Source organism: Lepisosteus platostomus, chromosome 10, assembly GCF_059453375.1.
Source record: "Lepisosteus platostomus isolate fLepPlt1 chromosome 10, fLepPlt1.hap1, whole genome shotgun sequence".
In the NCBI taxonomy this organism is placed as follows: domain Eukaryota; kingdom Metazoa; phylum Chordata; class Actinopteri; order Semionotiformes; family Lepisosteidae; genus Lepisosteus; species Lepisosteus platostomus.
Window position 1 is genome coordinate 15,335,998 of NC_142620.1, and position 18,079 is coordinate 15,354,076.

Consider the following 18,079-nt stretch of genomic DNA (forward strand, 5'->3'; position numbering starts at 1 on the left):
ATTACTTCGAGGTGAAGATGTAGAAAAACTGGCTGGCACATCGGACTTGTGCCTTTAGCTAAACTCATCAGACGTTCGTGTACTCGTGTTGAAAGTGCACGTCTGACAGGTGAAACTTCACATTGGTAAGAATGGGAAACATAACATTTTTTTGTATTTCTCTGTCTGTTCCGGGTTTTTGCTCCATTTGAGTTTATCGCAGGTCAATGTGTTTCCGTTTACCTCTTTGGGCATATTTTACAATTGGCTTTGGACGACTTGAATGACTATTGTAACGCAACGGGGGCTCAGGCGGGCGCCCTTGCCGCATCTGGTCGGCCCCATCCCGACTGGAGGCTCGAACCCGGGACTTCCGCGTCTCTCTGCAGCGACCTAGCCCCGTGAGCCAAAGAGAGATCTCCCTACAGCCCAGTAGCTGTGGTCCTGCTATCACAGGGAAGGGCGGTGACGTCACCCGCTCTGGTACGCCGGCTCTTACACACAGTGCTTGTCGGCCGTAAGCGTTACACTATTCTTTGTGGATATTGACAGTTTATATATTAAACCTAGTTAATGTTCGCGTCTTTGTTGCAAGTGTGCATTCGTAATAATAGTTAATTGTAATTTTAGTAGTTTTTTTTTTGCTCCTAAAGACATTTTTTAATAGTCCTTCGTTTTTGTAGATGCCTTGCGGTACGTTTACATACAGTAAGTGGTGCACTAGTAACATTCTGTAGATGAACTAACATATTGTTTGAATATTACTATTTTGCGCTGTGAAATTTGTCTGGTGACGTAGCAGACAATCTTGAAAAAACTGCCACACAATCTGGCAAAAAAAGAACTCAGTAGTTAAAGTGGTAGATATGGACAGTGCGTCTTACTGCAGACGGTTATTACTGTCCTTCACCTAACCTAGTAGAAAAATACAAAAATTGCAAGAATCCGTGTTGTGTCTGTTGGTTTATGAAGGAAAGCCCCATTGAGACCACAGGTCAATAGCACTGTCTTTATCTCCCGTTCTCCTCTGTAGATTTGTAACAAATTATCTCAGTTTACTCCAAGGTCGGCAATAAATAATTAATAACCAACAGAAAGTAATCTGGGGGCATTTTCCCCCAGATTAATCCAAACGCCAGGGCAGCTCTTTGATTTATAAATGTGGTTTCAATTCGAGAGGGTGCATCTGAGAAGTGCCTTTGGACAGAAAATTTAATAATACAGATTTTAGACATCGTCTTCTATTTAAAAGTGGATTAACAGAAAATGAGTGTAAAAATCACATTTAAAAGTTCGTATAAGTTGTGCACATTACATTTTTTACTCTTACAGCCCACTAATACCAAGTGTTTAATACGTTTTTTATCATTTGTATTTTAAAACGGGCAACTATTGTGTCTCCCATTGTGCATCAGCATTGCAATGTCATACTGTACCTTTAGTTATCGAAGGGTACTTTAATTTGGCTTTCAGTTACGAGTGGTTAAACTATTTTGGATATAACAGAATATGACCAGAATCGTGACTCATAATACACCCGTCCCGTGAATGTGTTAAAACATATTAGGATTATCCCTATATACAGTATTGCTGTGACTTTATAAAGACAATTATAAACATATAATATATAATACTGAACCCCGTAGCGTTACAATACCTTAATTAAAATATTTAAGATGTTTTGATTTCCATTATTGTTTCCTGTTAATAACATTAACTGAAAAATTCTCTGTACTTCAGTTAGCATTATAATTGTCACCACAGGGGGAGAACAACAACCTCTACAGTTCGTTATTGTACTCCAGTGGCCGTGTTGAAAAAAGCGTTTTGAAAACCACGACTGTCCTTGCTGACGTGCCGTACAGTATTTTCGCTTGTTGCCGCCCAGTTTATAGGAAGCCGAAAGAAAGTGGATCAGTTGTTTCAGAAGGAATTCAGAATTTTCATTTATAGTTACAGTTTTCACACATTTGTTTTCCATTTTAACTATGGAGGAGCCGATCTGCCCTTTGCGATGTCTTTCTGAAAACCATAAAATGGAAATGTTTAAGGACGACAATGTGGAAACGGTGACTTCAGTAGAACAGGTAGGTAATGTACCTGGTTAATGTTTTACTTTTGTAATTCTTTGGCAATCCCGACGTTCGTTAATTACATTTTTATTTAATTGGGATTTACTTCAAAATGCTTCTTATTAGATTGTTTTTTTATTGTGTTAATTGTGGGGGGTTTAGTGTCTACACGAGGGACACGTTGTGTTTTACCTGGAGCTTAGTTTTGTGCAGTTGAATTAAGCTTATCCCCGAGTTTAGCAGTGATTAGCTAAATACAGCTTGCTAAACCTTCGACGCACAGCATCTGCAAGGACATTAGCGCTGTTGTTGAGGGAATCTATAGGTTAGGAAATGTGCTTTGACTAAGTAATTCATCCATCCTGTTGCACACTGAACAAGAATCAAGAAACAATTATTTGAGTTTAAACCCCTTAATGTCCATTATATTGTGCTAACGTTAAGCCCATGACGGTTTATGTTGGGATAAGTCATGTTCCAGCACGGCAGGAAGCACGTGAATCGAAAACATTTCAAGAGCTTTGACCTGGCTCTGCTGATGACGTCATGTGTCGGGATCTGTCCAGCTGTTAACCTGGCAAGTGAAGTTCTCGAGTAAAACTCCCGCAATCTCCAGTTCAGTTTATTTCTCATATGCACAAGTGCAATGAAATGCTTATCTGCATGTATGCTCCAATACAAAGACATTAAGGAAACACCAAGCATAAACACAGAACAGCAGCAGCAACGACAACAAATACAACATAAAACTTTAATACAAGTCAACACAAGCAGTGGGCAAAAAAAAAAAAAAACATCACCGTGAGGCAGCGGTACATTTTACACCAATTGTATGAACTATGTGAAGACAATTAAAATGTTCTAGGGAAATGAGTCGTTACTGTACTAAAATTTAAATAGCATTAAAAAGAATGTATATCTCATCAGTTTTGTGTTGGAAGAGAAAACCAGTTTAGTGAAAGGGGGCATATTTTCCAAGAAAAGTCTTAGGTATACAATGATTTTATAATTTGTGTTCAGGATTTTATAACCTGTCTCACGCTGTCACAGTAAAAGTTGGTTAAGTACAAGTGGGAACATGTGGAAGATTGTTCACATGGACAGTGACAGTACACACCCATGCGGGCACTCCAGCAGTTCGATGTGACCATCTCTTGTGTCCATGATGACTTGCACGCATGAAATGTGATTCACAACTGCATAAAGTTTGTTCTCGTGTATCATATTTCCCTGTTCTTCAGTGTGAATACAGCTCAGTAAGCCAGCTAACATCAGAAGGAAGCTTCACATGTTTATCGTATTGTAACATATCTCAGGGGTTATGCTTTTTAACCTTCCTGCTGTGTTTAGTGTGTATTGGAAACATCACTAGTTGAGCTTAAATGTAGCGTAATCCACTCTTAATACATCTGCACCACTGAAATAATTATTGAGGTTAGTTTCACACCACTGTCGCAGAGAAACTTTACGTCAGAGGTGTGCAGCTGTAACCTTTGAGACATGCAAGATAGTTTGTTTTTCACTTGTGATTGAATTCATTATTTTTGCAGTTGGACCATTGTAAGCTGCTGACAATGCATAGTAAAAAGGAACTATTAAACGTATTGGACACAGTGCCCCTTGAGACCCAGAACCAAGAAGCCCAGCTTAATCATTTCATTGTTCACTTAAGAATATAAATGGGAGGAAGTAATTATGCTCCTTGATAATTTTCTGCATGACAGGCACTGTAGTTTGAGAGCACTATAAGTGTAAAATCCACCATTGCCTTATCTTAAAACTTCACTGCTCCCTATCCCGACTTAACTGCTTGAAGAGAGTAATCTTGTTTGTCCATACACTATCGTCACAAGACATGATCCCTTACTTGTCTTGTTGGAAAAACTGCCTGCGTTTCAGCTGCCAGTTATTTTAAAAGTTCTTCTGTCCCAAAGGCAACTGAAATCATTCAAAATTGAATTTGAAGATCTAATCATTTAAAAACTGAGTAATGTCCAGGTTCTAGGCCATAACCCTGTTCTTTGTAGTCTGGAATACTACAGCTCGACTTCCAGTCAGCCAGAGCTCTGCTTGTTTCTCTCCTGGGACTGCATTGCTTGGCACCTTCCTCTAGCTTCCTATATTTGCCCAGGTCAATTTCTTCATGCTCTCCTCCAGCACTTCTCCTCACCTTTCTTTTGTCTTCCTCCTACTTGTATCCCCTCACATCCTCTCCACATGCATTCTCTGCTCCCATGCCTGATCTGTCCCTCCTGCTCACTGCCATGAAGGAACAGACTTACCTGGAACATCAGCACTGCCTGTCCGTCCCCAGCACTTTCCTGGCCACACCAGTTTTGCAGCTCCTGCCATCTGTTCCTGCCTTGCAGCTATTGGTTTTTCTACTGCACTGCATTGCTACGATTGCATTTTACCAACATGTGCTTTGTTATACTACAATTTGACATGTACTGAATTCCTAAATGTATTATGCTGTTTACTCCTTTGTGGAATCGTACAATCCATTGTGTATTGTATACCAAAATGCATTGTATGCTTTGTGTTATGCAGAAAAAGGTCGAAGATAGCGTTCAGCAAGTGTTCAGTGCTTACCAGAAAAACCACAGATTAGCACAGTAAGTATTGGTCTGAATTGTTTTACTGCTCAGTTTCCTGTTGTGAAATCTAAAATCAGTTTTCCTATTTTATCCTTGTGATGTATAGTGATAGAGGCCATAACTCTAAAACGTGCTGCAGAGTAGCTTGATTGCAGCTGAAGCCTTAAGAGGAACAGGATACAGAAAAAAAGAAGGTTTTTAACTTAAAATTATTTCTTTTTCATAGGAGAACCATTCTATTAATGAGAGACCCACTTGGTTAAAAAAAGACCCATGTGTTTTGACATAATACCTTAAATCACACCTGCAAGCTCCATAACCAATCCACTTCAAATCAGTCAGGGTTCTGACAAACTATGAACACATGGTTCCTGTCTCTAATTTAAATTTTGTATTGTCATTCTTTGACAAAAAGCTGCTGTATTAAGACAGATTATTTTATAGTGATGAACTGTTCTCGCCTATCTAATAATATCCTACAGTGTGTACTGTATGTAAATTTGAACGTGCACTTAATTATTGTGTTATATAGATGTTTTAAAGTTGTACTTTTTAGCTGCTTTTATACAGGGTTTCGCTGTCTGCTTTATATTATAATGGTATTATTAAGGGTATATGTGATCATAGAAAATTAATTGCAAAAAGACAAAAAAATTAAGATGTCATCCTAGCCAGTACTACACATGTCCAGAATGAAGAGAATTAAGTGCATTATCAGCATAGAATGATAAATGTTGTGTATAATCGTAAATTACATAATAGTTTTTTGCAAATATCCCTGTCTAAAGTTTTGTGAAGATACAGCATTTATTCAACAGTATTATCAATCATTTCTCATCACAGTAATTCACGGTTAATTCTTGGGATTGTGAAGCTATAGTTTGTCGGCAGTAAAAATAAATAAAAAAATCCTTCATTTAGCAGGCTATCCATCTTTTAGAATTTCAAAAACTAAAAATTATCTTGGATTATGTTTTATATATATATTCTCAAATGTATCCTTAGACTATATAGTCCTGTGCTTGGTTTTATTAATTATCTTTCATTCAATACCAGGCTGACTCATGGGTTTCTATGGGAACTGTTATATAAAGTGAGCTCTGGTTCAATTGACATTGCTGTTGGAAGAGCATGACTCAGTCATTACTAGACCCAAATTGCACTCAGTCAGACAGTTTTTTTTAAAACAATCTTTGCTTGACTTTTTAAACATAAAGAAATTACCTGATTTCACACATGAGGAAAAATTGATTTTAAACTTTGGACTTTTTAAAAACTTTTAAGGTTCAAGAAACTTGAATCCTAAGATTCAGCTGCTCAGTTCTGATAGAAATCTGTAGTTTTAAAGGTAGATAAAAATGAGGTACAAAAGTAACTGAATTAATGCAATCCTTTTATTGTATCTAAAAGACAAATATGCATTCATATTACAGATTATGCTAAATAGTTATAGATAAAAAGTATGTGCTTTAAGTTCTTAAGAATCCCATTCAAGTTCATTTCAGAACCAGTAATGGTTCCATGACAAAAAAAGTTACTGCAAAATGCTATTTCGAACATGACAGCCTTGATTACAGCGACTAGCGCCCTTAACGTGTTAAATCGCTGCTTAAGAAAAATACAAATGACTGGTAATTCTCTGAAACATTGTTTGCATGAACTATAAACAGTTCTTTGTGATGTCTCTGCGAGTTGGCATTCATTTATTTCATTTATACCAAGGGTTTTTTGGGAATATAAAGTATCGATCCATCTGCAAATGAGTCGGTGGAAAATTGCCCTTATGACATGCATGGGCAATGAATTGCCTTGGTACTGCATGCCTACACACTTGTCCTGTTCCCAAGTGATTTGGCACATGCTGACATGAACTTTTTTACAGTTAAATGCCTCAGTGTGAATTTAGTCATTCGGATTTAACATTGAACAAGAAAGTAAAAATACTACTGTCTGTGCCACCAGTGCATACTGCTTGTATGAGGAATTCGACAGTGGGTGTTGTTCACTGACACGTTTTAGGATGCAGTGCTTTGCAAAAGTATCTCTCCTTCCTTCGTAATTGTAATGAATCATGAAGGATGTAAAAGATGTTTTTTTAAATGAATATTTTTCATTCAAATTTGAAAGCTCCAACTGAACACTTTTATTGCAAAACCGGAATTTGTTGCACACGTTTTGCAATTGCTGTATACATATAGACATATAATATATATACATACAGTACACATATGTACATATTTTGTGTTCAGTGCTGTTTGATAATGATCAAACATTTTTCAGATGGAATAACAGGAAGCAGTCAATGTTCTGTTACCGTGCAGTCCAACTTCTGCGGTGGCTTTCAATAAACTATAGGCTAAACACGACCTGTTGCATCTGCACTGGAGAAAGGGTTTTTGTAGTAAGAGTTACAGCTTATTGTAAATATCATCTTTAACCCTCATTTCTACAGTGATCGAAACTAATTTGTGCAAGCGGGGGTCTATTTCAATTCTTGTTCCCCCAAAACTATAGCTCATAACCAAGGCTACATGCACCTCGATTGTCCTTTTGTCTTAGAACACTAGTATAATCTTGTTGGTACTTAGTTTGTGCTACTAAATGTTTCCAGAGCAACCCCACATCCTTATGTATAATGGTCTATTATGTTAATTCTTTATTTACTTTGATACAAGGGTAATTAGAACTGTCTTATTATAGAGTTATAAATACTCTAATTTTAGCTAGCATCCATGTCTTTCTAATATGATACATAAAGTATGATGCATAAAGAATATAAATACTTTAGTATTTATTTTAGTTTTTGTATAAATTAATTTTATATGTTATATATTATATAATAATTATTTATATTCTAGTGTACATTGATGTAACCCATCATCAAGTTTCAAACATTTTGTTCAGACCTATTTTTCAAAATACCCCCAAGACTAGGGGAATAAGCAAGGCAACTATCATCATTCATCACTGTTACTGTTATTGTAGTTACTGCATCTAAAAACCTCGTGAAAAAGGAGGGTTAGCAGATCTTTTTCAGTTAACATTACATCTTAGGTCTGTTCATCCCTTCCCATCACAACTAAGAGCTTGATCGACTCCTTTTTCCAGCTTGTATAGTGATTAAAGATGTGGACTGAAATCCATCTGGAACAGACTTGAAATTCCAGACTTATTACACTGCAGATTTAAATTGGACTTGAACACGAAGTGACAAAGTTGTAGCTCTTTTCAGTTCTGCCTGTTTGCCAGCTAGCCTTCTCTCATATTCCTTTATTGAATTACATCTGGTACAAACCGATATACTGTTGCTTATTTTCTCAGACCTACTTTACAGCGGGAGCAGCACTATGTATATCTGAAGAGAGGTTTACGTTACCTTTCAGATGCCTACGAGGTAAGTTATTGTCAATCCTGGAGGCAGATACAGAGCTCACTAATGACCTTCTGCGTTTACTTAATGTCTGTAAATAGTATTCCAGCTTTCAAAAACTGCACTTCTGTAACAAATCTCCCCATCTAGCCTTATTTTTAAATTTGAAGGGTAGGGTATCATATATGATCTAGTAAATCAAATAACTAAGTCTGCCTCCAGTTCAAATCCATTTAAGGATAATAATGCAACAGTTTTAATATATAGTCATAACTGATAATCTATTTTTTCAACAATTTTCTTAATGCCTAAATATATATATTTTGATGGTCAGTATGATTTACCAATTTGCGAAGTAAATCTAACAACAGAAGTCATTTTGTTATGCTGTCCTTTGCCCTTTGGAGCTGTTTCTGGAATTCACTAACACATGTTCAAGCTTTTGCGTTTGATTATACTGTGCAGTGTCTTGATGCCAGCCGTCCTTGGCTCTGCTACTGGATCCTGCATAGCCTTGAGCTCCTAGATGAAACTGTCCCAGCCTCCATCGCCTCAGAGTGAGTAGAGAGAGCAAAGTGGACTGCAGCTGTTACAGATGACTCATCTCTGGGTCTCGGACACAGGGCTGGCCAGGCACGATTTCACCTGAGATTTTTTTCATGCGTTGTCTTGTTTTTTACTCCTAAAAACACAAGAGTGGGAAGAAACTTCACACCTGATTCTCTTTGCCCCATGTTGTTCTGCCGTTGAAACCCAGATGACAGAGTTGAGATTGGGAAAATATACTTTTACCTACACCTCGGAAATGCAGATTAATCTGTAACTGTTTATTTATCCACAGATAGATTAGATATAATTTCTTATTTCTTTAAGGTACCCATCTTATCTTAAAATTAAAACAGGTTTAAAATGTCAATGATTTGAAATATTACAGTATTCAAATTATGTTCTCCATTTAACAGCTTTATTTGCTCAATTTCTTGATTTTGTAGGCTTGAAACGTTTTCAAGATAAAACATTAAATAAAACCAACAACTCACCCTTTATAATGCTGTCTTCACTTAGTGGCAATCTTTTCTTCGGCAGTAAGCTGGACTGAGTTATAAAGAGGACAGCATACAGAAAGGAAGGTATAGAATGGTTTAGCAAGACCATTCTAAAACTTTCCCCAAACTTTAACAAACAATAACGAACGAGAACTGTAACTTATTATGTCACACCAATTTACCTTTCATTTTCTGGGATCACTTTTTTTCTTTTTCATTTTAACAATGAACACAAGCCCACATGTTCATAGTAATACTTTTGATATATTACTTACCCCTAAGAATCAGAAATTTATGGCATAAACTATACAGTATCATAATAACATCTTTTTAAGCATCTAAAATATTGTGATGTGCATCTCCAGTGTACAGCCCACTCCTACTGCATATTTTCACAATGTTATTGTAGCTGTATGTATTCTATACCTGACGTGAACACAAATATAGAGGCTTGCAGCTGGTGTTTTAGCTGTGCAGTGCACTGAATATTCCTTCCTTGTCTTCTAGTGTCTGTAAATTCCTAGCAAAGTGTCAGAGTCCCAAGGGGGGCTTTGCAGGAGGGCCAGGTCAGCATGCCCACCTGGCACCTACATATGCTGCTGTCAATGCCCTCTGTATAATTGGCACAGAGGAGGCCTATAACGTCATTGACAGGTAAGACCTGGCTGAAGTCTTCAGGAAAGTTTTTTTTTTTTGTAACTGAATGTGATTGGTGTAAATTGGAAGAAAAGTTTGCAGAATAAGAAATTGCACATGTAGTACTTGCAAGTTAATCTTGAAGATAAGTAAAGATAAGTATGATGTAAATACTGACCACACTGATGGCACAGATGAAACAGATACAGTAGATGATATTATCCGCAAGGTTTCGGACATGAGCAATTACCACAGTCAGCTATGAGAGTAGAGAGTGGTGGTTTGACGTCCTGCAGGGTAGTACCTACTCTTATCCTTATCCATTAGTCTTTCTGGAGCTCCTTTGTGAGTATGACATTCGCTCAGTGTTCTTTTGAAGCACAGTTAAATGAATTTACCGTAAAATCCGAACTGCTCCCAGCACTATTTTAGTTGGACTTTCAAGTCTGTGTAGTCTGCATTTGAGGGCTACAAATTGCTGTCTTCAAAGCTGCCCAGAGTTCTCAGGTGGCATTCCTAGAAATACCGTATGTTAATGTTCCCCATTGAAACAGTTCTCTGGTAAAAAAAAATGAGGAGCATTAAACAAAAACAGATTAATAGAGCAAAAGTGACAAAAACTTTAGAAACAAATGAAGTGAGCGTTTGCATTCTGTACTCATTAATACAGTTCATGTAACGATACTGGAATACTTTCGTTTCTTACCAGACAAAGACTGCTAGACTTCTTGTATTCAGTGAAGCAGCCTGACGGCTCTTTCATAATGCACGTGGGTGGAGAAGTGGATGTCAGGTACGTCCTGTTGCCTTGGTTTCTGTTTTCAGCAGACTGCCTTATCAGCAACAAACAGAGTTACATACTGTTTTCCCCTTTGGTAAAAACAACAGGAATCCGCTGCTTGCTCTGACCAGCCTTTTTTTTATTTGCAGTGTGTTTAAATTTGTTAAGAAGCATTAGTGATGGAAAAACATTGAAGTCTTAATACAGTTGGTAATTAATTTTTAAATTAAGAATTCTAGCCCTAATAAGTTCTTTTGTTCTCCCCCTTTTCTGTATGCTGTGTGTATTTCTCTCTGTTCTGAGCCAAATCAGCTTTCCTTGAAGTTCTGTAGATTTTTTTGAGCTAATGATTTTTGTGATAGACTGGCATCCTGAGGACGCCAGTCCAGGGGGTATCCTAGCTCTAGCTCCTTTTTCTGCTCACCGTGATCCAGTAATAAAGGATAATTTTTTTTATGCTAAATATTTGCTTTGTAAATTTTCAAAACGTACCATGCATTTTAACCATACATATATTTTTCTGCATTGTTAATTACTGTATTGGGTTTGCATTATATTGGGTTGGCATACTGTACATAGATTAATCTGTGTAGCTTTTTAGCTTTTTTGTCTATATAGTTCTATTAATTAGCAATGGAAAGCTAAAGCTCTAAAAATGAATATGGGTAGGGCTTGTAAGCAAAAGTGTCCAGTAGCTGTCAGTTCCCTTACTTGATACAAGTGCAGGTCTCCTGATTAGGACCAGTCGCTAGCTGTCACAGCTTTCCCATCCACACTGCCTGGTGCTCAAAACAGAATCGGCCATTGTCTTGACTGCTGTCAGCTGGCCTCGCTCAGATGCAGGAATTCATAGCGTATCTATAAATGCAATCACATTCTCTGAGTTTCTCCAAGTTCACAGTCTTCTGTTCAGAATATTCCCACTACTCTAAGGTCACTTCAACAGACAAATAAAATGAAATCCTTGCTTACTGAAAGCTTACTGCGAACTGGCAACATTCCACCCACGGGCGCATATCCTTACCCTCAGAGCCACTGCACCGTACCCAGAGATACTGCTGGCACACAGAAATATACGTGGGGTTACTTGGGTGATTTTATGGTAGCCATTATGTACCAACAGCCCCATTGCACATTAAATCAGGTAGAGATTTGAGTAATTACTTTCCCAGTTGAATTAAAGTGGAACTGCTATACTATTTTTACATTTCTGGGTTGAAATGAGTCAGCAATGATGAGTGCATTTCACACTGTAATGAAACTACAAAGTACGCGATAATGTGTACAAGATACGATGTGCATCACAAAAGTTTCAATGAATTCGTAGCGCCAAATTGCCTTTATTGTCTGCTGTTCAGAATGAGACAACTAAACTTTCAATGACATAAAACCAGTCCTATTACATTGTAAACCTGCTTTAGACCATGCGACATTTTGCTACCATATTAAAAGTAAATATTTTCATGAAACTGACACATATAAGATGATATGCTTTTTAGATAGTTTTAAGTATTGGAAAAAAAAGATCAACCTGCCAACCAATTAAAATACATTTATCATTATTAACTTTGTAGGAGACCATGCTTCTCATTTGCTTACAGTAACTAGTTAGCAGGGACTGTCGCTTTCACGTGACAGGTTGCACAAACTCGGATCTCACCCATGGCAAGACCAGCGGTTTCATGTCTGCCTGCAGCTACATGGCTACATTTTACACTTAATCTGAAATTTGTGGAATTTTGCAGTACCTAGGTTTCATAACCTGTCTGAGAAATTGGGACTGCAGTTCCCCTTGTAAGGAGGAAATGTAAGGAGTCCAGATTAAATATACCCAAAGTGGAATTGAGCCAGAGCACAGCACTGGTGTCAACAACCCTACTCATGAATGTTGTAGAATCTTTAATTGCCAAGTAGTCAATCTTGTGTTAACATCTCATCTGAAGGTTAGCACCTCCTACAGCACAGAATGGTCCAGAGGCCACCTATTGGTCCAGCACCACCTGGATTTCCCCAAACGTCTCCCATCCCAGTACAAACCAGGCCCAGCCTTGTTTACAAGATCTGAGATCTGGTGAGGTTAAGAGATGGTAATGCTGCTCTCTAAGTCTAAAAATAAATGTCATAAGTATGGCATGTCTTTGAGCAAGCTGAAATGACTGCACTGGAAATCAACAGAAATATTTATATGAGTGCAGATAAAGGGATGCTGAAAAGTAAAAGGAAAGAAGAGAAAATACTTTTCAGCTGTGAGGTTTTTCAGGTCAGGTGTTGGTCTGGTTAATAAGGGCCACAGTGTCAGTGAACTGTTTCTTGTATTTCAGAAGTGCATACTGTGCTGCATCAGTGGCTTCTCTAACTAACATCATCACACCTACGCTATTTGAAGGAACTCCAAACTGGATTACTAGGTAAGGGAATCTGAAATGCCTTGGAAGCAATGACTAAAAACCCCAGCATTTTGTGCTTCACTCCTGACTAAACATTGTGTGAACAGTCCAGTAATTACTGCATTATTGCTTCTGGCTTGTGTGAATGCCTTGTGTTTTACTATTCATGTATTAAAGTCATAGTTGTATAGCATTTTTAATGCTGAGTCAAATTCCTCATTTTGAAGAACTTTGGACGGAGTTATTCATCCTTCTTAATTTACCAAGATAGTTTGGTCGGACTAATTAAGCCTCTGCTCTGTTTTCTTGTTTCTGTCAGTTGTCAGAACTGGGAGGGGGGTATTGGAGGAGTACCAGGTCTGGAGGCCCATGGTGGATACACCTTCTGTGGATTGGCAGCCATGGCCATTTTTCAAAAGGAGCATATGCTAGACCTCAAATCCTTGTTAGTAAGTCTTGGCCTGCATGCTTCCAAAATATATCTCTGTGTACTAGATACAAACATCAAAGTGCATGACTTAAATGGAGGTATAAATGGTGCATGTGGAAGTGCATTTAAAACTGAGAACAGGAGGCACTTCTTTACCCAAAGAGTTGTGGGTGTATGGAACAAGCTACCAGGGTGTGTTGTTGAAGCCGATTCTCTGGCTTTCTTCAAGAAACAGCTGAACAGGCTATTTCGGCTAAGTGGCCTTGTTTTTAACTGTTCTTATCTTAGTATATACGCTTGAAACTGCTATCCCTTCTACAATTAATCCATTATCTTTCATCTTTAGTGTGAAACTACACCTTGAAATAGAATAGGTCTGTCGGATGAAAAAGATTGTTTTTGAATTAATAATTACATCAGGAATTATGCTGCTTCCAGGTCTCAGAATAGTAACTTTTTTACTATTTGATGGGAAAAGGCTGTACTATTCTGGAGCCTGTGATGGGTTTCCACTGCTCTGTGTATCATCTGATAAATGCAGATTTGTTTGCATTACTTCTGTTTTAAAAAGTTCCCTTTTTTGAAGTTCCCTGGTTATGCAGTAGGAAATGCTGCAGTGAATGCAGTTGGGTCTCCTTTTTTTATTTTTAATCTTAGAAGTACAATGATTGGATGGTACTTGAAGACCCATCATACCTGTAAATGCAACGGAAGGGTCACATAAAACCTAAGACCATACTGAATGTTTCCCTATGTATCAAAATAAGATTAGCTTTTAAAACAGGCCTTTACATGATGCCAATAATACATGCACTCAGAGCCTAGTTGTAGTGGTGTTTCATAAGAAGTTGGGCTTGATTAATTCTCCTGGTTCTCCTCTAAACACGTTATTCTAATGAGGAACTTTATACATTTTCCTTAAATGATGCTTGAACCCACAACAAAATCAATTTGTTCTAATTCCAGTTTAACCCAGTAGAATTGATTTTTAAAACACTGAATTTAGATTGATTCCTGCAATTCTAAATATTGTGTGTTCTTTCCCAGCATCATTTCAGAGCAAATGTTTCTTATAATATAGTGACATGAACTGGGTACAGTTTTTTAACCAGGTCAAAATATAGCAATTTTATTATGGTTTAATAATTCATAATGTAACTAGAACAATGTGAATTCTTCTATTCTATGTGCTGTTTTTTTGGACTGTAGCGCTGGGTCACGAGCAGACAAATGCGTTTTGAGGGCGGATTCCAGGGCCGCTGTAACAAGCTTGTTGATGGCTGTTACTCATTTTGGCAAGCTGGGCTGCTCCCTCTTCTCCACAGATCTCTGTTCAAAGAAGGTATTAACATTTATCAGGACCTCAATCCATAATTGAGCTCAATATCGGGAATTTAACTCACATGTGTCTCTGTGGGGAAAAATAGACACAGGGTAAACCATTTGTCCTTCATTGTTTCTGTGAGGTGGGCTCAGAAAGCCTTATCAATGAATTAGGCAAAATTGTTGACACCTTTTGAAGCTTATGTGTCACTCAAAAATCTAATTTGCAGTTGTGTATGGCACTGAATTTGTGTTACAAACTTAAGATTCAAATCTGGTTGAGTCGGAGTTTTTTCGATTGGCCAATTGTGGTGGTGGGTACAAACTGGGATTAAAAAGTCAAAAGTTTGGAATTGTGAAAATTCTGTTGCAGGAGACAAAGCGCTGAGTATGACCAACTGGATGTTTGAGCAGCAGGCCCTACAGGAGTATATCCTGCTGTGCTGTCAGAACCCGAGCGGGGGGCTGCTGGATAAGCCGGGCAAGTGAGTATTGGCGAAACGTGCAGGGCTGCATAGTTGTAGAGCAGTACTTGGTGAACTATGTGCACTTGTACTGAAACACATAAGGCTGTACAGCTGTAAAGCAGTAGATGTTTAGCTTAGTAACAACTCTTTTAAACTGCACTCTGTGTAGATGCTGGAAATGCAGATTTTTCTGAGTAATTTATAGGAAGGTTTTCATAATTGAAAATGTTATCTGTATGTCTGCCTACTAGGTTATGCTGCTCAAATAAAAAAGGCAACCTTTAGCAGTGACACATATGTTCTTTTTAAATAGTCTGCAGTTTGATTTTTCTGCAACTTTTCAGTTCAAGGGTACAGAACCATTTTCTTGGAAAGGATAGTCCTTGCCTTTTAAGCATCGGAGCTTCTTCCTTAGAGAGGACACAGAAGCTCTCCTAGAGACTTGTAATCAATACATTCAGACTGGATTGGAAGAATGTTGTGGATCAGGTTACAGGTGTTCTCAGAGGGGCGTCAGCTGTCACAAAATTGTGTTGATGACAACATTGAAGAAACGGTTAACAAGAACCAGACTGACCTTTGAAAGTAGTTGAAAGGCTAAATATCTAAACGGCTGTCTTGATTAAATAACCTTTTAGATCTTTTGGAATAATTTTCATAGCTTAAATATTCATTTGAAATCTTTTTTCAACTTTTTATGCATTAATTGGCACACATGGAGAATTTGACTTGTCAGTGAAGGTCAGCTATCGTATATTAAAGCAGTTCTTCTAAACTGGAAAAAATATAATGATGCCGCTCACAGAAATTGGGCCTTAGTGCTAGTTTTTATATAATCAGTGCTTTCACTCATTCTTTAAATGCTCTTTTCCTCAATGCTGAATCTATTCTAATTATCCTCCTTTACCTAGATCTAGAGACTTCTACCATACCTGCTACTGCCTAAGTGGTCTTTCTATAGCACAGCATTTTGGAAGCAGGGAAATTTACCATGAACTTATCCTAGGCAATGATGAAAACCGATTGGTAAGTTTCCTGGTAAATGTTTTTGAAGTGCACTCCACTAAATCGGTGCTTTTACACAGGAACAGTTGTTCTGAAAAGAGTAGAAAAGAGGAGGTACTCTGTGAAATGTTGTGCTGTAAAGAGAGTTCTGTTGTTTAGCTACTAGCAACCAAACAAACAGGATGGGCCAAATGGTCTGGCGTGTTTGCTAATGTCAGTGAGCTCAGGACATATTCCCGGTATGAATGGAGAAGATTACCAAGGGACATTGCACACCATCCAGCAATGTCATCACACCACTGCTTTCCCAGAACTCATTATGAGGTTTTAACTCATATGTTACGCACAGTGTGAACTTTAAAGTGCTGCAGTAAATCTTTTTTGTGATGGAGCCCCTTTTCACCTGCTTTTGTACATGGTGAGTTCATAGTACACCACAGCCTTTGCATGGCAATACATCTTTATAATACAAAGCACATAAGCTCTAGCTATTCCCAAGACAGGAATATTGCAGGTGGTGACATTATGTAGAATCTATTGGAAACCTAGAATAATGAATTTGAAATACATATGTGGTGCTACAGCACGTATAAAAAACACCTCTCTGCGTTTTTTACTTTAGATTGCCAGCAAACAAAATAATTACTGACTACATACAGCTTCTCTGGTGTACCCAGAAAGTGCTCTGTTCTTGACAAGGTGCTGGCAAACAACCTCCACTTAATGATACGAAGTCTTAAATAATTGTATAGACATAACACAAAATGAAGGTTGAGGTACACAAAGAAATGATTTAATATAAACCACTTGAGAATCATTGCAGTAGTATATGTACAATACAGTGCTTCTTACAGGTTCCAGAATTTCAGATTCACAAATACAAACACATGATATTCAGTATATACAAACTTTTACATCTCCATCTAGTGGTTTAAGTAGAATACTACCTGAAGTGAAATTGCCATTCAACCTTGAAATTAAGCCAGGCAAGCAGTATGTTTAAGCCTGACCCAGTGATGAGATGTTTATATGACATTTTAGTATTGAATTAAATCTTTTATTTTAAAGTGCTGTATGTTTTCTCCTTTAGCAAGATTGGATATGAAGCATTTCTCACTTTCTGTGTCCTAACAGGCACCGACCCACCCCGTCTATAATATCTGCCCAGAAAAGGTGGCTCAAGCCATAAGATATTTTCATCAGATGCCAGTCCCAGAGCAGAGAGCTACCACCTCCAGCACTCACAACCTCTAACAGACTGCAGGGGATATGTCCTTTCCTTGGGTTTGTAAGAAATGTAATATACAGAGTTTACTTCATACTGGCCTGGAACATAGCTGTCATTGTATTTGTGTATGGACATGTCAGGGAATGTCTACCAATGTAAAAGCTTTAACATAGGAAAAGAATGGCCATGCTTTCTTTTTGACTCCTTGGAGTAGGGCAAAACTTACTTCAGTAGCAGCCAATTTATTTTTAGAATGTATTACTAATAAACTTTTGGAATCCAACTATTTTCTCAGAAGTACAGTGTTTCAGTTTAATGTTTTGGATACCTTGATCTCAATTTGCAAACAGGTATATACTGTACATTACTGTTTACTGCTGAGCCCTTCTTGGACCCTTAATGTATATAAACTACTTCCAAAAGTGCTGATTTAATTTACAACTGCATTTTCCAGGTGTCCCTCTTGAAATATTTTTAATTAAACCTTTTGTTTTGGAAAAACACTTCCCGATTGCTCTCTTCTCTAAGTCACGTAAGATTCTTTTAACGTTTAAACATTTCGCATAGCTGAAAGCTAAACAGACAAGTATTTTTTTCCAGTGACATTTTTGCTAAGATCCACTTATTATAATTATTATTACATTCTGTATGTGCAGAACTTTTAAGCTAAAAATCTAGCACCTTCTAAACCATGAGGATTTAGTTTTGGTTTGTATCCATTTCCTGCAGAAAATTTAAGGGCCCAAAGCTATAAAGTA

General features: G+C 37.6%; 1 protein-coding gene and 1 long non-coding RNA gene across 2 annotated transcripts; one reads left to right on the plus strand and one right to left on the minus strand.

Annotated features, from left to right (window-relative positions):
* The first annotated feature begins 1,843 nt into the window (after positions 1-1,843).
* Positions 1,844-17,824, plus strand: fntb (farnesyltransferase, CAAX box, subunit beta). Its single transcript, XM_088648385.1, has 12 exons — positions 1,844-2,066; positions 4,602-4,666; positions 7,970-8,042; positions 8,484-8,575; positions 9,572-9,718; positions 10,410-10,493; positions 12,803-12,889; positions 13,188-13,317; positions 14,508-14,640; positions 14,995-15,106; positions 16,000-16,114; positions 17,228-17,824. Exons 1-12 carry the CDS (start codon positions 1,968-1,970, stop codon positions 17,345-17,347), a joined length of 1,257 nt encoding a protein of 418 aa, XP_088504511.1. The 5' UTR covers positions 1,844-1,967; the 3' UTR covers positions 17,348-17,824.
* LOC148653413 (uncharacterized) lies at positions 7,874-10,390 on the minus strand. Its single transcript, XR_015941661.1, has 3 exons — positions 10,099-10,390; positions 9,059-9,113; positions 7,874-8,700 (listed from the first exon to the last, which is right to left on the minus strand). It is a non-coding gene; the product is annotated as an uncharacterized LOC148653413 (long non-coding RNA).
* Positions 17,825-18,079: the final 255 nt, after the last annotated feature.